Consider the following 22,198-nt stretch of genomic DNA (forward strand, 5'->3'; position numbering starts at 1 on the left):
GTAAAAGTACCTTTTTGGTCAGAAACAAACCCATTCTCAAATGACACGATGCAGCTGTGGAATCTAGGGACAACCTGAGCCTGACAGAAAGCAAAAAGGTCAGGTGGAGGTCCCTTCCACATAAAGATGCTGGGAACTCCTCAAGCATAAGAAAGAAAGGACCATGGTTTGTTGAAAAACAGCGCTGCAGTGAAGTAAACAGTTTCAGTCCGTAGAAACACTACATAGACATATGCAAGAAAAAATAAATACTGCTAGCAGCTGAGCCAAAGCATATGTAGAATCTGAAGGACACATTGGCCCCAGGATTCAAGTCATCTAGGTTCACTGAAATCATTAAAATAAGGATTGCCCATATTTAGAAAAGCTCACAGCAGGCAGGAATACTTCCAGACTCCTGACACAATATCAGGAGATGTCAATCACCACTATGTGTTTTTACACAGTACTTGGTGGACAGAGAATAAGGCTGCTATTATAATGAGTTTACCCTGGATTGGCCCCAGAATATAAAATAAAACAATAGTGATATTATAAGCCAATTCTGTGCTTTGTCATGCAGATATGTACCAGAGCGTGGGTTCTCAACCCCGTGACCTGTTCTCCCCTCAAAAGGGCATTTGCAATGTCTGGAGACACTTTTGATTGTCAAAACGTGAGGGAGGGGTGCTACTGGCATCTACTGTATAGAGGCATCCTACAATACACACGAAATCCCATTCCTAACGCCCTCCTCCCCAAACAATTATCCAGCCTTGAACCAGAGGAGGCCACTAATTTGTGGCACAAAGGGTAGGTTTCGTCATTGTTGCTTGGAGGCTCCCCAAATATCAATTTTCAGGAATCATTACTGGTGGCAGAGAAGTAGGTCACCAAAAGGACTAGAAGGTGAACTTGAAAAAGAGAATCATTTTCCTTTTTATCTAAAACAATGAATCATCCTGAAGCTCAGGTTTCAGGTTCCTTTGGTTCTCATCCGAATGAGCAACTTTGGCCTTTTCTGACATCAACTGAAAACCCAGGGTCCTTTGGCGCTGGGGTTTCTACCAGGGTATTGGTTTCTTCCCCCGTAGCAATGCGTGGTGGGAAAAGGGAAAACACTTCAGGAATGAAGCCTTTTCGTGACGTCATTTATTTAGTCTAGGTGAGGAATTTTGCTCTTTAACTACAGGAAAGTGGCGGATTCCCAGGAGCTGGAAACCGGCCCAGAGAACATCCACCAAAGACGTAAAGAGCGTTGAGTTTATTTATAAGGGTACCGCGAGGGAGAGAGGTGGCGGAAAGCCCCGTTTGGCCGGCTTTTTATGGCTGGAGCCTGCCGAACCTTGAACTGCTCCCTCCCGAGGAAGGGGAATGGGCGTCCCCAGTAGGAAGGTCCGCGCAAGGCAGCGGGGGCGGCTTCCCCTGGGGGCCGTCCGGTCGCCGGGCCTCCCCAGTAAGTAAGGAAGTCCCCTTTTCCAAGTCCTTATGGCTTCTGGAAACCGCCGGTCCCGTTGGGAGGAAGGGGGGGCGAGGTCGGCGGGAGCGGTCCCGGTACGTGGGAAGATGCTGGGCAGGCGGGAAGCGGCAGGAAGAGGCGGGACTCCTGCCTTTTGTCTCCTGGTTTTCAGCCCGGAGTCAGCCACGAGAAGCCCTCCCGCCAGACGCCCCAGCCCGCGGGAGCGGGTCCGGGAATCCGCCCGGCGCGGCGGGGCGGGCCAGAGAGAAGCCACGCCCTCCGGGGGCTTCTTTAAAAGGCGGTCCGCGCGCGCCAGCCGCGGCTCCTGGCTCCCTGCGCGCTCTCACCGGTCCGGCCTCTCTAGCTCCGCCCGCAGTGCGTGCGCCCGCCTCTGACTCGAGTGAGTAGGGGCGGTGGGGGCGTCTCCTCCCAGCAGCCCACCCTGGGGGAGGGGGCTCCCACTGCCACCTGGGTCCTGCGGCCACCCTTCCGGTAGTCTCACGTCCCCAGCCTGGCCCGCGTTTGCGCTCTCACGCGTCCTCCTACCTTGCGCCTCAGTTTCTCCCAGCCACCCCCCGACCCCCAACACACCTGCTGTATTCCCCGCGGCCGCCCAGGCCCTGCCTTTGGATTCCAGCCCGCGGGGCAGGTAAATAGCCCTGAGTGACCTTTAATTTCTCAATACTGGTACCTCTAGAGGAGAGGCGGCGTCGGGAATTTAGCGTCGCTGTTTAATCCACCTTTTAGCAGCCTGCCCCCCCCCCCCACCTGGAGCGGGTCCTTTCTCCGCCGTTGGGAAAGGGGTCTGATCTCTGGGTCTCCTGGGTCTCGAGGGTGCCAGCCGAGCCCGACCTTCAAGGGGCTGGTCGAGTTAGGTGGGGGCTTCTGCAGTTCCCTCGGGCTCTCATTTGTCCCCTTATTCCGAACAGAGCTCCTGGCATCCCCATTGTTTGGTGGTCTCTGCCCACCAAGTACCAAACCTTAAATGTTTAACGAGCAGTCAGGAAATGTCACTCGATCTCTCATATTTTTCCAGAACTTTCTACCAGTCAGGTATAAATTAAGATGCCAGAACGTTTGGTTGTGAAATTCTGCAACAGGTCCTGAAAGTCCCCTACTGGGTTCCAAGCTGGATTCAAGAGCTCCACGTAGGCACCCCCCACCCTCTGGGGGAGGGGAAGGCCCTCTAAACCAGGGGTTTCCCCTCCCCCTTCAAAGCTGGGATGTGTGTTGAAAGATAGTGGTTTAAATGGTTACTGGAAATTTTAGCCTATTTTATTTGCAGTTGGAACACATTTTATCGTTATAAAGAAAATCTCTTTGAGGTGGCAGTTTTAAAACTTGGACTGTGAAAAATCTCTTTTAGTTATTGACCTTCCTAATGGACCTGTTTTAAAGCTCTATTTAAAACAAAACAAAACCCAAGACGTCATTCAAATAGGATGAAATTGGCTATACTTTGACCCAAAATTTTCAGGAAAGAATTGGTGATAGATTTTTAAAAGGGGGAAATCTCACATAACTTCAAAACTACATAGCAAAGTATTAGTGATTTTATGAAGTACTACCCGGTCTTCACTATTCTTGATTGTCACTGACTCTTTTATCACTAGTTCTCAGGGTCCTTCATCCTCAGCATTCGGTTTAGAGCACTGCAGAGGCAGAATCTACATCATGAATCTGTGAAACTGTGTTTGCTTGTGTGCCTTGGTTGGATTAGAACCTCTACTGGTTAAGTGAAGGAAGGAGAGAATAAGGTGCAATTGTTGGGAGCAAAGATTTAATTTGACTCAGCAATAGATATTTTAGATTTGATATAAAGTTTTTATCATGAATTTTTAATGGATTCTTTCCAATGTATTCAGTGAATTTTGATCAGTACCGTTCTATGCTAAGTACTATGTTGAAAGCAGTACTGATTGGAGGCCTCTCCTGGTGAAATTGCAGAGTCACCCAGATTTGGGTGGAATTGTATTTTATCCTAAAACAGAATGTTAATATAGAAAAAAAAAATCAAGAAATGAGGAGCTTTCAAAATCTGGGTCTAGATGCAACCCTGTTCCTAAACAGCTATGGAGATCTGGGTATCTAGGTTTTTTTGTCTATGTTAAAAATGACATGCATCAAATGAGATGGTGAGAGAGAGCCCTCTAAGGGAAAGGAGGCATGACAAGGCAGGAAGGGCAGAAATGAACCACTCTGGCCAGAATTCACATTCCAGCAGCAGCACCCATTGGCTTAGTGCCCTCAAGCAAGTTAACTTTATTCTCTGGTCTTGATTACTTGTCCTATAAGGTGGGCACGCACCTTAAAGGGTTGTTGTAAAGAATATAAATGTGTGAACAAATTTCCAGCATGGGAGAAATTTCTTGGGATTAGATAACATTCTGCACTTTTCTAAATATATGTGGAAAATGGATAGCAGTGAAAGTGTCTTCTGGGAGAAAGCTGACTCAGACTTGTCTCAGTATCTCCTAAGCCTTGCCAAGGGGCCAGCTTTTCTCCCTTTGTGAATATTCACAGGTTTTCCTCAAGGCACCATATTATTTCCTGGGCTGATATTTTACAGCTGTCTCTTGAGTTCTTTTGGACTGGAATCTTCATACTCCCTTGGGGCCTCAATTATCTAGGTGTGGATTTCTAACTGTTTCTGAGTCACAGACCTATTGACAGCCCTGTGAAGCCTCTGGATCCCTTCTCAAAATTCTTTTAAGTTCTTAAGATAAAGTACATGGTACTGAATTTACTGATGCCAACCCAGACTTTAAAGGAATCTGTGGACTGGGTTAAGAGTTCGGATTTAGGGGAGTGTTTATCAGTATGAATTTGAGAGAAGCCAGCTTCAATTTGTAAAAATTTTATTGTTAAATCACAGAGGAAGAACCAACCAGTAGACCTATATTATGAATCACTTGCAAATGATATCAGATTCCTTGCATTTTTGTTTATGATCTCATTGTGCCAACACTGCTAATTGTCTTTGATTAATGAAAAAAAGACAGACACCCTGAAGGACTTCAAAGTTCACTTTAGTAAAGAAACTTTCATGGTGGCTTCACAAAGGAGAAAAATAGAAAATTGAGACCTTATTTAGTACATAGAAGTGCAGGAAATACCCAGCTTAAAAAGAACCTGTGCCATAGAAGGAGGACAGTATTACTATATTTCTATTGCTAGCAGTGGCTTAGTTTTAACAAACACTATTAATTTGGGGCTGAGGCTAGGGCTGGGGCTGTAGCTCAGTGGCAGAGCGCTTGCCTAGCATGTGTGAGGTACTAGGTTTGATCCTCAGTACCACATAAAAATAAACAAATAAAATAAAGTCATTTGTCCATCTACAACTACAAATAAATAAATACAACTAGTAATTTGGAATTGGGATTTTATTGGTATTTGTTTTTAAGTTGAATTAGTAATTTTTTTTTGATTCATAGTTATGAATCACTTAATATCTCTCTGTCTCAGGTTTGCTCTATATAAAGTGGGAATAATGGTAATTAATGCCTAGGATTAAATTAATAAGCAAACTATTTAACATGATTAAAGGAAACAGTAAACTTTATAAAGTACTTTTAATTATTATTACCTGTCACATGGCAGACACTATTCTAAGTGTTCTATGTATATTGCTTATTCACAGAATTGCCTTACGATATAAATAAGTATTGTTTCCATTTTTTAAAAAAGGGAAGTAGCAGATCAAATAACCAACTTGTGATTATTTGGCAAATAGATAGGGGTCTTAGCATTTAATTCTAGGTCTAGCTCCATGTGAAAATCATGTAAATGATAAATTATTGGCATAGTTGAATATCTTGTAGTTTGCACAGATTGTGGATTGCTATGGCAGATGCCAGGGGTCAGGATTACCAAGTTTATAGCATAGTTGCATTTTAATTACAGTATGTGATTTGGCATACTGTAGTAATCCAGATTTGTGTCAAGAATTTTGCTGTACTCCAAGTTGAAGACATAAGTGGTTAATAGCATATAGAATTAGTTAGAATGGTAAAGCTGAAGTAAACAGAAGAGTTTATTAGGTAGAAGGAAGGTTTTCCTCTTGGTGAGGTTAATAGCTTTTTGGTAGAAGTAGTTTGGGTGTGAGATTGACATGCAGAAGCCACTAGCCACTTAGCTGGGTGAATGAAGATTGAATGGAGAGAGGTACATTCCTCTGTTTGTTGTTTGGTAAATCAAGTACTTGTAATTCACAGTGATTCAGATGGCCTCAGTACTCACTGTTCTTTGCAGAAAATCAGATGTAGGAGTTTGGGGATAGCTTGTAATTCTGGAGACAAAACATGAGCCTGATTTGATGCTTTGGAAGTTACTTTGGAGATCAGTGACCTCAGCAAGTCACCTAACAATGGAATCTGGTAGCCATATTCAGGTCAAGGAGTGCTTCTGAAGGAAAAGGAAGCCAACACGTGTGGCATACTGGCATTTTTCCAGGTACTTTGCAAATGCTATCTTATTAAATCTTTACAACCACCTGTGAGATACTTCTCATTCATTTTCACATTTCAGCTAAGAAGTTGAGGCTCAGAGTTTAAAGAACTTGGCCAGCTGCTAACTGACTTTCATACTTAAGTCTGCCTAATTCTTGAGTTCCACATTCTTTCTTGCTGTGGTTTCCATGGCAGACATTACTAATCACAGTAATTTTTAATGCAGGTCAATGACTGAACTTCACAGTCGTCTTCAGCATAGTCACAGGAATCCACTGTCAGAGGATCTGCAAGATGAAACTGTTTTGCCATTCCTACAAAATGAAAACCATGCAGACTTCTTTTTTTTTAAAAGATCAATAAATTTAGTTACATTTTTAAAATACATATGTATATATAGCATTTTACCATATGGAAGAAAAGTCAAGAGATGAATGACAAATCTAGGGAAATATTGGCAATTCGTAGCACATAGGGCTAATTCTTTTGAGTACTAAAAGATCTACCCCAAATCAATAAGAAAAAGATAAATATCCAAAGAAAAAACAAAAAGGATATAATGAATAACTCTAAAACATATGAAAATATGTTCTACACTACTCATAATAAATAAAAATAAATTATAATCACTAGATATCATTTTTCAAGTATTAGTTTTCACATATTGAAAGGCTTGAAATAACATTCAGTTGAGAGTGAAGAAACAGCAGTCTCATAATGGTATTAAGAATATGACCAGTTAGAAATATACTGTAATAATTCAGGGTAGTTATGTTCTATAAGGTTGTAATGAACATTGAATTTATAAATACTGAGCCATTGCTCTTAGGAGAAACAAAGGGGTAGGTTACTGTGGGCCTCTGGTCACATTTTCAACAACTTATCAATAAATACCCTTATTTTTATGTGTGTTTCTGTTTAAAGAAAACTTTTTAAAATATTTTTTTCTCCACATTTTTGGGTTGGTACATTATTGTACATACTGATGGAATTTGTTGTTACATATTCTTCCATTCACAAAATACACAGTATGACAATATAATTTGTTTTAACATACATTTTCTTGCAAATAATTAATTTAACACAGTATTTCTTTATAATAACCTTACCTAAGAAAGGCTTAACATTTTCTTGGCCCTACATAATGTGCCTAGAAATTTCTTTGGCTCTAAAAAGTCTTATAACAATGCTGTACTCTATGCCTTTTAATTTGGTCATCATTTCATGACTCCTCACAATCAGCTGCCTTTCCATATCTTCATGCATAAATGTTATTTTAGCATTTTCTGAAGAAGCCTCACATAGAGATTGGTGAATTTCCCTTTCCTTTTTCTAGATGGACTGTGTTGTTTATTCATTAGCAATAATGACTCCACAGCCATGAGCACTGTAGCTTGAGCCCAGGAGAGGTTATCTAACATGTATGGAAACCATGTAGACTTCTAAAGGCCTTTTCTATGTGCCTCTCTGTCATTGGTTATGTTGTATTGCCATCATTTATTTACATGTTTTTCCCACCAGTGTAAACACCCTGAGAAACAGACATCCTTCCTCATAACCATTTTATCCTCAGCTTCTATCTCAGTATATGGCTCATGACACTTTTTTTTTTTTTTTTTTTTTTTTTTTTGTGGTACTGGGGATTGAACCCAGGGCTTTGCACATTAGGGAAGCACTCTATCATTGAGGAACATCTCCAGTCCCAGTGTATGGCTTTTAAAATGCTGTATTACATTTATAGGAGAGCTTCCCAAACAGTAAAGCACTGTGCAGTGTTTATAAGCTGCCCCTAACATAGAACAGTTACTTGAGATACAGAAATGAAGTCAGAAGTTAGCTGGATGAGGGAGGGAAGGAAGGCAGTTGCCTTGATGGGAAGGGGTTGGGGCATAATGAGAGACTAGATATGTACTATATGGGATGGGGAGGGGAAGTGAGAATTGATAATGAATGTTGAACATTGTGAAATATTGGTAATAGACTAATCATTTATTGAGTGCCTGTCTCAGTAAATTCTTGTAACTTATCTTCATTTTACATAAAAGGGAAATGACACTATGTTGACTGCAGAACTCAGGCTCTTAATTTGTTTTTAGGCAGAACTGTCTTAAAAGCCAGGTTAAGGATTTGGCTTCAGTAGGAGAAGAGACATGGACCATGTAGTGGATCACCAAGACATAGAGAGGCCGTCCTTGGCTCAGCATGTTCCCTAGCTAAAGGAAGTAGACTGAGTAGGGAGTTTGGGTAGCAGAATAAAAATGTTTTAGGACAGGCATCAAGTGAAGCTTATTTTCTAATTAACTGCAGCTCTCAAAAACTAGCCTTTTAAAAATCATTGTAATTAGGGACACTGCTACAAATTTATGTTCTTTACATGACACTCTTTCTTGGCTCATGATAAAACTGATTTATAAAAATTTTCACTTTTGAGGAATTGAATCATAGCCAGGTTCTAGTGTAATAACAAAACCTTCTATGTAGTAACACAGTGTCAGAGCTTCTGGAAGCATTTAAAATCTGGGTTTATGGAGAGACTCACTCCAGACCTTCAGTACCAGATCAAGTAACAAACTAAGTAGTCACAAATAGACTTGAAATGTATGAATTCAGGCAGGTCACTCAGATTAAAGTAAATGCAGCCCTATAGTGTAAGAATGACTCATATGGTCATTTTGTGGCACTCAGTTGGTTACCTAGAGAATAGTTAACTTTACCGCAAGGTGAGTCAGATTTAGATGATAGTAATTTCCTTGAAGGGTAAGTCTTGGGAATTTTGGGTGGTGCCTTAGACTGGGGAGAGGCAGGAAGGAGTGATTGCACATAGGTGTTCAATTGTAAATCAAGTGTTTTACTGTGATGCAGTGGGTAAATCCTAGCGCTGGGACTCTGTCAGACCCTGAAAACCAAAGAACAAGACTAAATATTGTTACTAGACAAATCACTTATTTAAACCTATGTTTGGCCTATTTTCTGAGATGTGTAAAGTGGGATTTTATTTCTGCTCTTGCCATTCTAGAAATTAATACATAAGATTTGGGAAAAGCATGCAGTCCACATAGCTCAGTGCAGATCCAGTTTGCTGTGATTAATGGCAGCTGTTGTGGAGTACTGCCACCAAAGGCTTACAAGAAAAATGAGGCCTCACATTTTTTTCAATATGTACAGCAATGCCAAGAGTGACAGAATTGGAAGATCATCACACATCCTCCTGCCAAATTCAGGAAACGTCCTTAGGGGTTCAGCCTAAAAGTGTGAATTTGAACTTCATTTCTTAGTTACCACTGTAGGTGGAGCTGTTGTTATTATTCTTCAGTGTATTTTAATGTCCCAGACAAAAAGGTTTGAGTGATTAGGCTGCTGATTTTTCCCTACCCTCTTTGCAGCTCTGCAGCTGTGTTCTTTAGGGGTGGTTCAGTGGGTTTTCCTATTGGAGTACTGATTTTTATCTTCACAATACTCTATTTCCCCATATATAAGATAAGAAAACTAACCTCAAGTTGAACAATATTATAGTAGTTGAGTTAACCCAAGTCTGTCTAAACCAATCAGCCTACCTATTCTTCCTTCTTTCCATTATGAAATATTTCAGATATACAAAATAGAGAATAATTTAAAAGAAAACCCAAAGGTAACTACCCACTATCAATCCTAAAAAAGAAAACATCAATTCAGCTGAGGCTTTCTGAAAATGCTCTAGTACATTATTTGTCTGTGTGCCAGAAAAGGTTATTTTAGAACTTAGGAAAGCCCTTAAACTGGATGGAACAGTGTTTTGATATATGCCAATTGTCTGGTAGGTGGTGTGGGAAATACAGAGATGTGGTCCTCACCTCAGTGGACAGAAGTTTCTAACATGGTACATTGAATGCTGTGAAACATGGTAGGCATTTCCTGAAAGCTGACACTTCCACATTTGGCTAGTGTGGCACGTACAGTAGAAATTAAAGACAACTTACAACAAGGAAATTTACAGTAATTCTGAGTTACATAAGAAAAAGGAATGCTGTTTCCTCCTTTTAAAAAAAATCTAGGCGGCTCTTCACTAGCAAGAGAAGAACATAAAGTGATTAGTTGGGTTTTTAAAATTTTATTTTCTAATGTTATTCAAAGACTATCTTATTTTAACCTTGATCCTAATAGAAATCTGACTCCTTAATGGTGATTGCTGCAAAGTAAGTGTGTGTGTGAAAATGAAAGGTACCAGATATTAAACACTTCTTCACCTTCTAATAAAAGAAATGCCTCAATAGCAGAAATGCCTCAACAATAGCAAAGTATTTTAAGAGCCAGCTGATGCTGGGATCCAATTCAAATAATTGTAGTGTCTTCATGTACAGCCCAGACTCCATCTTTTGTAGTCTTAGGACTCATGAGGGAACCTGTTGGGTGTCTGTTGTGTCCATGAGTATTATAGAAAACTTAGGAGTCAAGGTGCCAAGTCTGTGCCACTGATTGCACTCTAAACTGAAGCTAGCAGAGGCTGGTGGGGCCAAAGCTCTGTGTCTTAGGTTTGGCGGTCAGGCTCAAGTTTCATTCTGGGTTTAAATAATAGAGCACCTTTCATCAGGAAATAGAATAAAAGATTTATGCAGCTACACAAAGGAAAGCTTGCAAGTATGCTGTGTTGTGGCAACATATTGATCCTATGTGGATACCTTCAGAGTAAGGATGGTAACACTGCAGATCCTTGGAATTCCTTGTTCCTATCTGCAAACTGATTTTGACAGTTCAGTGATTTTATTTTATCAATTGTGTGTGAGTGTGTGGGGGGAGGGGAAGCTATGTGTAGATGTTGTTTGTTTCTAGGAGCAGGAGTTCTAATTCCAAAGTGCCTAAAAGGGAATTTATTGGCTCACATGACTGAGTGCAGGGTAAGATGAGGCACAGCTGAATTAGGGACTGAAGGGCTCTAAGGGCTCTTGTTTCCTCTATGCTAGATTCATTCATCGGTACTTCTATAGTGGCTAGGCTGCTGCAAGCACCTTTACCTCTTATTCACAAAGCTCTAAATCAAAGTTCTGGGTTTAACTTTCAGTAAATTGGAATTGGTCATGTACCCATTCCTAAACTAGTAACTACAACAAGAAGGGGGAGTGCATTGATCTGACTGGCAATGACTGAGTCACATACCCAGCCCTGGAGTTTGAGGTTGCTATGGTTTGAGTGGTTTTGTCCCTTCCAGACAGAACTTGTTGAAATTTAATCTCTAATAACAGGATCCAGAGGTAGGGCCTAAAAAAAGGAATTTAGGAATGACAGGATTAATACCACTATAAAAAAGGCTTATGGGGCTGGGTGGGTGGGGTTCTCTGCGCTTCTGTTACGTGAGGACAAAGCCTTTCTCCTCTGGAGGTGCCATCTTGGAAATGGAGGCCAGGGCTTGCCCAGACACAAAACCTGGTGCCTTGATATTAAAGTTCCCTGCCCCCAAAACTGAGAAATAAATATCTGTTCTTTATAAATTACCCAGTCTCAAGTATTCTTTTATGGTAGCACTAAACAGGCTGAGACTGGGATAGAGTCAATATTATCTAAACCAAACTATTTGTGGTAAAGGACTGTGTAGGAATCCATCTCAACTCAACTATAGCCATGCTGGACATGACCTCACTTTTGTCTACCAGATGGCCCTGGCATACACCCAAAGCCCTATAGGACCAAGTCATTAAGATAGTTAGCTTAGCCAGCTGTTGATGCCTGGAATGTTTCTTAACAAACATTGGACATGTTAATCAATTTTGAGAAAGGCCAGGTACATTCCAGTTGGCCATAGTCCACCTTTGTCTCAGTGTAGCATATAAATCCTTACTACCTCCCTTGAGGTATGGGGATCCTCCTTTCTGCTGCCCAAGACAGGCTTCTATCAGTAAGTCTCCCTACAAATTACGCTTTGTACAGTTCTGGACCTGTGTGCCTCTTCTTTGGTCTTTTGACCCCTTCCACCTTTGGTGACTGTTTCTCATAGAACAGGAACAGATTTTTCAAAAAAAAAAAAAAAGAATATATGTTTTTAAAATTTCCAAGTACAAGTCCATCCATCATGCTCTTGGTCATTGTGGCATAATACATAAAAATTTTTGTTAGTTCCTTTCCTTTTGTAGTAACAGGATTATATATAATCCAGTCTCAGATATTCTGTTACTACTTATTTGGCTTATAGTTCAGGAGGCTGGGAAGTCCAAGATTGGGCACCAGCATCTATCTCCCTGGCTTCTGGTAAGGCCATGTGCTATTGCATGCATGGTGGAAAAGTGGAAGGGCAAGCAGGTGCATCCAAAGACAGGATGAGAGAAGACCTTATCACAACTCTCTAGTGTGATAACCCATTTTTTTTTTTTTTTTTTTTTTTTTAGAAAGAGAATTTCTAATGTTTATTTTTGTTTGTATGTGGTGCTGAGGATCGAACCCGGGCCACACGCATACCAGGCGAGTGCGCTATTGCTTGAGCCACATCCCCAGCCCTGATAACCCACTCTTGAAACAACTATATGAATCCTGTCATGAGGTTGAAGCTCCCATGAGCCAAATACCTTCCAGTAGCCCCCACCGCCATACATTGCTACACTGAGGAATTAAGTTCCACATGAGTTTGGGTGGGGACAGTCCATATTCAAACCATAGCAAGTTTCAAAGTGCTTATCTGAATTTTGGCTCAGATTGGTAATAAGCATAGTGGACCATCACCAGGAGACAATATTTTAATAAGTATTTCAAACCACAAGATAGTTGCCTCCCTGGAAGAAAATCTGGGGAAAGTATTACCTAGAAGAGGGATAAAATGCCCACATCAATTAATTCTATGTATCAAGAAAGACCTCATCTAATGTTCAGGAAATTGTTGGGTTCTGGACGACCATAATGGGTGAGGATGGGAGTTCACCACCCCCTTTTTCATGTTAAGGATTGACAGTTCTTCGGTCTTTCCTGCTTAGCAGCACTCCTTTCCCCTTATGTTTCACCAGGTTTGCATTAGTAAGGAAGTCTCAGCTTTTTTAACCTAGCCAATTTTCTACGGAGGCAAACTGCTCCCCCAAAGAGATGGAACAGGCAAGGGCTAATAGCATCATTACAGAAGGGAAGTCTGAAGAGGATGGTGGGGGCGGGGGGTAGGTAATTACTGTGTTTTTAGATACCACTCAGGAACCTGCAGACAAAATGTGTCTTCTAGCAGAATGACTTTATTTCTGGCTAAGGCGGTTGAGGATGCTGGTCATTCAGAACCAGGCATTTAAAACTCTGTCCCAATAGACCAATTTGAGAGGGAATTGAGAGGATTTTTGATTCCATGTCCTAGTAAGCTAGCCTAGGATTTAACCTTCCAGCTCTACATCACATTAGTCCACATTGTTTAGAGGTTATTCTGACACACAAACAGTTCATGTTTCTGGGAAGAGAAGTTCGTAGCTTTTTCTGTATAGTCTGACAGATCTGTCACGGAATACCAACTGTTGGCTGGACTAGTGGATGTTGGGTGTAGTTGTGCATAGAAACTGAAATCACAGCCATCTGGGTGGGTGTTTGTTGTGGTTACAGCAGGGCTGCACGCACACAGTTGTACTGGTCACAAACACAGCTATTTGTGCTATAATTGTGCCTAACTTTAGCAGACAAATATAAAAGTTTTTCTTGCAAAGCAGCACACTTTCTTCCTCCCTAGAAATTGTTTATGACTTATATATGTTGAATATTAAGAATTTAGTACTGTTACAGTGAATTAAACATGTAGTAAAAACCTCCACCCAAGTGTTAGCTGTTCAGCTGGGTTTTTTTTTAAAGCTCTTTAAAGACTGGGGTGTTCTCTCAGGGCAATGTTTGCATTTCCACTCCCCAGCTTCTTTCTTAACTCCTGTGGATTCTAGTGCATAGTTTGTTTTGTGCCTGGTGACCTGTACCATTCTATTGAATACAGGTCCTTTGTCTTGTAGGAAAAAAAAAAAATTGCATGACAAGCCAGAATTTCCTAATGAAAGAGCTGCAATTTGGGAGAAGAGATGAGGTTATTTTGGAGGAACGCAGGCCTTTCAAAGATGTGGTTTGAGTGGTTCATAAAGCAACAAGATCTGCAGCTGTCTCCTGGGTTTAAATAGCGCTCTAGGGAGCATGTAAGACAAGCACAGGGGACATTCTGATGAATCCTTTGTTCCTACAGAATGCCTGTCTGGGGAGGAGGAAACAAGTGTGGGGCCTGCGGGAGGACCGTGTACCATGCTGAAGAGGTGCAGTGTGATGGGAGGAGCTTCCACCGCTGCTGCTTTCTGTGTAGTAAGTATCCCCCTATGCCCCACCTTTGACAAAGTTTACATGCAAAATGCTTCCATTTATCTTCTTAAGAAGAAAATTGGTTTTGCTAAGGAAGATGATTTTAGAAGCACTGGTGGGTTTTATCTGCCTGTTGTCAAAGACATTGTGAGATAGCAAATACCTGATAATGAGAGAAACAGAGCTAAAGAGAACCCCACACACAAATCCCCTCTAATGACAACTGTCTTCAGTTTTAAAATAGTTGAATATCAGTTTAAGAAAGCCATTCATTGATCATGTGAGTCAAATAAATTTTCTTCAATGATGGATTTATCACATCTAAGGATCCCACATATATAGATATTTGCCTTATATAGTGAAACTTATGGTAAGAAACCATTTGTTGAAAATAAATTTGCTTACTATAAGAAATAATCTTCAGGAAAAATATTTGAAATTTGAGTTGTCCGATTTCCATAGAAAGCAACATTCAAGGTACCTGGACTTCTTTATAGTGAGAGTGCTTTGCAGATGACGAGAAATAAAAAAGAGTTGCGGTTATTAAAAAAAAAAAAAAAAGTTTTCCAGATCAGTGTTTGCTGTGTACATCTGTATAATAGCTACGGTTTCTCAGAAGATTTGGTTTAACCATTTTGGAGAGGAAGTTAGTGACTTTCTTGTTTCTTTTAAGTAATCAAGTTTTCATCAAATTTGTAAGCAAGAAAGTATAGAGACAAAGAGAAATGCAAATACTTTAGAAATTGTTCACAATTTCATCTAAGGTTAAGCCATAATGTCTACACATAATAAAGTCAGCATTGAGAAAACATCAAGTTCTTGGTAGTTTGTTGCCAGAATAGATGTCACTTTATTCCACTAGAAAGTCTTCAGTGTAAAATAATAGAAACTTCACAATATAACTTTCAACCAGCCAGCTTAGTCATCTTTCCTCCTGTCCTTACTTTTGTCCTCCTTCCCCTTTTCTGCTGCACTGTTTGATTTCCAGCTGCCCAATTGTGCTATCAGTGAGTTCTCTCACAATATACTTTTTCTCAAGCTTAATTGAAGTTTCAGAAAGTGAAATAATGTCTGGGAAACATGATGACATGTGGCAATTTTATGAAGTGGGATATGTGGAAATGTTTTGTGGCAAGAAATCCATCAAGAAAGAATGTATTCTCCTTTGAGACACAAGAGAAAACAAATTCAGGCTTTAAACCACTTGCTAGTTTTCAGACACGCATTCACTGCTGGAGAAGCTAGGAGTAAGGAAGAAAGGAGGGCACTTTCTCCTGTTCTAGGGAACACAGCTAGAATTGTAGATTTAAAACTTTTTATCCCTGAGGGTGTTTTTAGAGGAGAGACCTACAAAGGCAGCCCCATAAGGCACTCACTACCCTTTTTGTCAGATTGTGATGTGCCAACACTTGGTATGAAAAAGCCAAGAAGGGTTAAGTCTTAAAAGTTGGTAGCAAAGGTTTTAAGATTTTAGGCATTGTTAGTTTTATTCCTTTTGTGCATGTGATCGGAGCCATCTCTGAAACTTGTTTCCCTCCTGTCAGAAAGGCAGATCGTCAAAGTTTGAAGCTTCTGGATGTTAAAATTCCAATACTTTCTAAAGCATATCATGGAGGAAGGCCAATAATTTTCATCGGTAACTTCACCAGTTTAGCTGCTATCTTGTGACTTTGGGAACCACAGGAGAGGTTATGAATGAGAGCCTCTGCCATTACCATTTGTGGACCTCATGGTTCTAAGGAAAAGGGTATTTGTTGGAACATGTTTAAAATCATAACTTTTTCCCCCTTAGTGGTTTGCAGGAAAAATTTAGACAGCACAACAGTGGCAATTCATGATGAGGAGATCTATTGCAAATCCTGCTATGGAAAAAAGTATGGGCCAAAAGGCTATGGTTATGGCCAGGGCGCGGGCACGCTCAACATGGACCGCGGCGAGAGGCTGGGCATCAAGCCAGAGAGGTGAGATAGGAGGATGTTTGTTATCTTCAGAAGTGAGTTACAACAGTTAACATTGCTTAATGGTCAGGAATCTGGAAGTTTCTGGATTTTTACTTTAAGTGAACAAAATGTGACTCAGATTTTCTAATGTAAATTACTAACTATTCTTTAATTTCAAAATACTGTGTTTTGTACCTAACGAAGTTCTTACTATTCCGGTGATTTTATATATATAATACATATATGTATTATTGTTGTCAATGGACCTTTATTTATTGATTGATATGGAGTGCTGAGAATCGAACCCAGTTCCTCACACATGCCAGGCAAGTGCTCTGCCACTGAGCCACAACCCCACTCCTCCAGTGATTTCTAATATTGGTTGTATAGCATTTCATGGTGTATAAAAGGGTCATGGTGTTCTAAAAAGCAAGTGATTTCATAGCACTTTAGAGACCATATATCATGAAGTGAAATCAGAGAAACATGGTACTTAACCACGACAGGCTTTCCTTACATGCAATTAAGCAGTCAGTGCAAATCCCTCAGTCATTCCTTCCATGTCATAATGTTCTCATCAAGAAATTACTTTTCTCTAACATAAAAAAAAAATGAAATAATTTTCTGTTTTTAATCCTTTGAGAGACAAATGTGAAACTTTGAAGATTATAGTACCATAGTATCAGGGTGCTAAATCTGTTAACGTTCACTTAGTATTTTATATTCAGGCTAAATAATAATGTGTACTACATTATGTCTCACCTCTGTTTTTTTCAGAATACTTTCTTTCCACACTCAAGGTTCCTAAGCCTTCTTAATGACTCTGAAATCCTTGTGTCATGTGGTAATTGGAATACTTGTGGAGATTGAACATCTTGACAGAGTTGGTCTCTAGGGGCAGCATCAAGTGGGAAGAACACATTCATGGAGGTCAACCTGCATTTTCAGTTCAGGCTCACAACTTACTAATTCTGTAGACCTTCACTAAGTTATTTAATATCTGAGCCCCAAGTTCTTCATATGTAATACAGTTAATAATTCCATACACTATGAAGTTGTTAAAAGGCAGATGGAAGACTCCATCTGAAGTTGACACAATTGATAGATTTGGAAATTTTTCTTGGGACTCTCATAACTACAAGTGATGGATATCATTGTTAACAAGTTTTTAAAGAACACTCTAAAAAGTAGATTATGGAGATTTTTTAAAAATACACCTACATTAGGGTCAACTGGAGAAACCAATACAGTGAATTAGTACTTTGAATTGGTATTTGTTGCTTAGAATATTTCCCTTGGCCACCCACAAAGGATGTTGTATATTAAACAACTTGGGTAGAAGTGTATGAACAATTCCCAAAAATGGAGATAGTGAAGATGAAGATATTGAAGATGCACAGGAAGTATTTGAATAAAATTGTTTTATGAAAAAGCAATATTCTAAATTAAGATTTTGATTTTTTTAATGTATATAACTTAACAAGATAACCCAGAAAACATTTTTTTTTCCAAGTAGAAAGTATTGACACTTAAGCCGCTGCTTATTCAGTGGTGTCATCTATTTTATCTGCTTAACATACGAGGTTCTACAAGGAGGGCCTCAAAGCCCAGATGCTATTCTGCACATGTTAGTATATCTACTTAACTCAATGAAAAACAATTTCTGCTGAGATATGTTCTACCCTGGTGACCTGGAAATAGTGACAAAATACTATTCTGTCTAGAGAAAAAAAATAAAGCTAAACTGAAATAGCCAAATTTTCTAAAATATTTTCCTATGAAGAAAATAGTTTAGTCATACTTTACCTTGCTCAAGATGTACTGGGAAACTGATCTGTAAAACATGCTTAACTTTATTAGTAACTACTTAAGTCAGTTGATCAGTTTGTAGAAAATAATTTTTTTGGTATTGGGGATTGAACCCAGGGGCACTTAATCATTAAGCCATATCTCTAGACCTTTTAAAATATTTTACTTAGTCAGGGTCTCACTGAGTTGCTTAGGGCCTCAGTAAATTGCTGAGGCTGGCTTTGAACTAGTGATTCTCCTGCCTCAGCTTCTTGAGCTGCTTATCGGAGGCCAGCTGGTTTGCAGAATTTAACTGAAGAATTGTTTAACATTGATTTTTCAGTCTCATATGAAGAACAAAACTAGATATAATTCCAGTGATTTTGATACTGTGAACCTGGGATAAAAATAATTACTTAATGAAGAGGCTAGCACAGGGGATTATGAATTGTTTAGACTCAGGAACAAGATATTTGAGTATGGGAGTTTGGCTGTCTTTTTGTAGTAATGAGTCTATAAAACAGGTTAAACAACTCCAGCCAGCACCTGAGAGTAATTTCTTTATTCTTTCCCCTATACTGGCTGCAAAGGCTCCAGCCTTGAGACAGGATAGCAATTAAGTTCTGCAGTTCCATAGTTCCTGCCTTCTGGACTTATAAGGGCCTTGTTTGAAACCTTGCCTCATTTTTTCCCCCCTTCTACAAGTGTTCAACCTCACAGGCCTACAACAAATCCAAACACTTCAAAATTTGCTCAGAAATATGGAGGTGCTGAGAAGTGTTCCAGATGTGGGGATTCTGTATATGCTGCCGAAAAGATAATTGGAGCTGGAAAGGTAAAGTGCCAATTTGAATTAATAACAATAAATGACTCCTCTCCGCTCCCTTGATGCCCCAAACCTCTTCATGTCTCAGTTAAGTGCTGTGTCTTCTGCTTTGAAATAAACTTTTTCTAAACCAAATTTCCATCAGAATCAATTTTTTGACATATCACTTCTTTTTTATGTAAATTTTTAAAATTTATATATGACAGTGGAATGCATTACAATTCTTATTACACATATAGAGCACAATTTTTCATATCTCTGGTTGTATACATAGTATATTCACACCAATTCATGTCTTCATACATGTACTTTGGATAGTAATGATCATCACATTCCACCATCTTTAATTACCCCATGCCCCCTCCCTTCCATCCCTCTGCCCTATCTGTAGAGTTCATCTATTTCTCCCATGCTCCCACTCCCTATCCCACTATGAATCAGCCTCCTTATATCAAAGAAAACATTCGGCATTTGGTTTTTTTTTTTTTTTGGATTGGCTAACTTAACACTTAGCATTATCTTCTCTAACTCCGTCCATTTATCTGCAGATGCCATGATTTTATTCTTTTATTGCTGAGTAATATTCCAGTGTGTATATATGCTCCTTTTTTTATCCATTCATCAATTGAAGGGCATCTAGGTTGGATCCACAGTTTAGCTATTGTGAATTGTGCTGCTATAAACATTAATGTGGCAGTATCCCTGTAGTACGCTGTTTTTAATCCTTTGGGTATAGACTGAGGAGAGGGATAGCTGGTTCAAATGGTGGTTCCATTCCCAATTTTCCAAGAAATCTCCATACTGCTTTCTATATTGGCTGTACCAATTTGCAGTCCTACCAGCAGTGTATGAGTGTACCGTTTTCCCCACATCCTCACCAACACTTATTGTTGTTTGCATAACTGAGGGACACCAGCAGGGTCTGGAAACCCAACATCAAGGTGAGTTACAGCTTGACATGTCACTTCTATGTTTAAAACTTGTTTTCATAGGGAATACTCCCAAAGGTCATGAATGAAAAGGGCAAGACTGTCAAACAACCTGGGATCTTCGGGTTAGTCCATGTAATCAGGGTCAGGACATCGGATGCTAATTAGGTGTGTAGATTTAAAAGTTATCACTTTAGCTTCATTAAGATGCCCAGTTCTTAACCAAAAGGTAGCAAAAAGAGCACACTAGATTTGTAGCAAGACCTAAGATTGCCCTTAAAATAGCCTTCCATAATATAGCTCCCAGTCTCCTCTGAATGAAGTTTGAAGACAGCCCTCTTGTGGGTGGCCAAGAATGCAGATACAGAGGAGGGCCAATGTAGCCTTCTAGTTGAGCTGAGCCACAGCAGCCAGGGGCTTGCTTTGGGTTTATCTTCCTGAGACACTCTTGCCACATCTAAATTATATTGCAGGAACCATGGCTCTCAAACATGCTAACACATCTGTCTCTTCTAGCCCTGGCACAAAAACTGTTTCCGATGTGCCAAATGTGGGAAGAGTCTTGAATCCACAACTCTGACCGAAAAAGAAGGTGAAATCTATTGCAAAGGTAAAACTAATGTCCTACTGTTATCATATGAGTATTCCAGTATTCTGTAACTATTATTTCATGAAGTATCACCAGTATTAAAAAAGCCAAAGTACTCTGAAAACAGAAAAGCAGTGTTGCTAGCTATTTGAAAATACAACATCCAGAGATGCTTACAGATGACGGGAGAACCATAATATTAAGTTCCTGTTCAAAGTGTGCAAGTATATGAGGGTAATAGACAACTTAGCTGATCTGACTGCCATGCTTGTTAAGTCAACATGAGCTGAACTCAAAGGAACCAGAATGTTGGATATAACTTCACAGCTTGAAGATAATTACTACAAGGCACATTTTGCATCTGAAATAAATTGATTTTGGTATAGTCAACAGTTTGGTTTTTTTAACTTATGGGAGTTTCTTAAGTAATGCTAGCAAAACACAATGGACTTGGCACTAATTCTCCATTTTCTTTTGTAGGATGTTATGCCAAAAACTTTGGCCCCAAAGGATTTGGCTATGGCCAAGGAGCAGGAGCCCTTGTTCATGCTCAGTAAAAGTGTTAACCCAGAACTAAGCATCACACACTGAGAGTCTCTTCATAATCTACACATATAATCTTGTAACACTACACTACTGTGAAATTCTGCCAGCATGAAGTGCTGTGTATTACCCTGTACTTGTATAGGCTGGCTAACTTGTAGGAAGAGAGCACTATATCATTTTACTTTAATTCACCAGCATTTTCAGGAACCAATTATTTTATATTTTAAATAAAACTTCAGTTTCTTATGTGTTCCTTGTCTTTTAATTAATCTTTTGGAGGAGCTGTTTTGATTTCTGTTAATTTTAAATCATTTGGGACCCTACATCTATTTTGTTAAAGACAACCTATCTAGCTGACTCACTAGGCTCATGTTTGAGACACAGGTGTTGAAAAGCATTTCTTTTAATGTGGGGGATGTGCCTTAGGAGTGTTGTCAGGCAGGTGGTTTCACCATTTCAGCTCCTCAGAGCTGGCATTGAGGAGTACAGATCTTTTCTTTGTGCCTCATCAGAGCCTAGAACTTCTCTTTTGGAGCAGTTTCCCCAAGTGTAGCTTCTGGAGAACCTGCATTAAAACTTCCTGGGAGAATTGAAAGGCAGATCTGAAAGCCCTGCTTCAGCCCCACCAAAGCAGAATCTCTAGCAGTAGGTGAGGCACAAAAGTCCTTCTAACAAGTTCCTCCAAAAGGCACAAACAGACCCAGAGTAGTGGGCACACTATTAAAAAAACAAAACAACAAAAAAAACCTTTTGCTATCTGTACTTAAAAGTCATTATAGCTGGAGCTGGCACTGGGTTCAATCCTTAATACTGCATAAAAATAAAATTTTTTAAAAAGTCATGATAGCTAACTAGAATCTGGTGCTTAGCTCCACTTGAACAGGATGTTAAGAAAATTTAGATGTTAACTAAATTCTAGAAACTGAGGTGCTTTTTTCACATTTCAATTCTGCATAAATAACAAAGAATATTGCATTGTCTGAACATATTCATCTGCCTCGGGTAGAAAAGGGTATTAGACTAAACAAGGAATTTTCATTACTCACCCCTCCCCCGAAGATTTCTGATTCAATTTCAGGTGTGAAGTTGGTCTGTAATGTATGTTATAAAATTGCACCAGCTTGATTTGTGAACGTAGTCTTTCCCAAGCCCATATTTATATTCAAAACTGCTTATTCAGAAAAGCTAATGGGGAGGATGGATGAATGGATAGAGAGAAAACATTTTAAAAAGAAACTTTGGAGGTTGTTTGAGGGTATACTTGGCAAAACAATTCATGCTTTTTCTATATCATCCTTGAGCAGCTTCAGGTATTTTATACAGCATACCAATATCAATGTGGGAGGGGAGGGGAGGGCCTTTTAGTTAAAGCTGGAAAATAGTTAATTGGCAATATTAGAAGTGGAATTGAATAGTTATGGATCAGACTGATTCT

At 39.7% G+C, this 22,198-nt stretch overlaps 1 protein-coding gene across 1 annotated transcript; it reads left to right on the plus strand.

Moving 5' to 3' along the window:
- The first annotated feature begins 1,642 nt into the window (after positions 1-1,642).
- Csrp2 (cysteine and glycine rich protein 2) lies at positions 1,643-20,966 on the plus strand. The gene is made up of 6 exons (XM_026396990.2): positions 1,643-1,838; positions 14,036-14,148; positions 15,938-16,106; positions 18,579-18,708; positions 20,145-20,238; positions 20,698-20,966. Exons 2-6 carry the CDS (start codon positions 14,037-14,039, stop codon positions 20,772-20,774), a joined length of 582 nt encoding a protein of 193 aa, XP_026252775.1. The 5' UTR covers positions 1,643-1,838; position 14,036; the 3' UTR covers positions 20,775-20,966.
- Positions 20,967-22,198: the final 1,232 nt, after the last annotated feature.

The sequence above is a fragment of the Urocitellus parryii genome, chromosome 5 (genome assembly GCF_045843805.1).
Source record: "Urocitellus parryii isolate mUroPar1 chromosome 5, mUroPar1.hap1, whole genome shotgun sequence".
NCBI classification, from domain to species: Eukaryota; Metazoa; Chordata; class Mammalia; order Rodentia; family Sciuridae; genus Urocitellus; species Urocitellus parryii.

Bases quoted from the DNA above. Each gene is read 5' to 3' on its own strand.
- Csrp2 (XM_026396990.2), top strand. From the start codon at position 14,037: ATGCCTGTCTGGGGAGGAGGAAACAAGTGTGGGGCCTGCGGGAGGACC. The intron at 16,107-18,578 runs GTGAGATAGGAG...CCCTTCTACAAG, and splicing joins CTGGGCATCAAGCCAGAGAG to TGTTCAACCTCACAGGCCTA. The intron at 20,239-20,697 runs GTAAAACTAATG...TTTCTTTTGTAG, and splicing joins AGGTGAAATCTATTGCAAAG to GATGTTATGCCAAAAACTTT.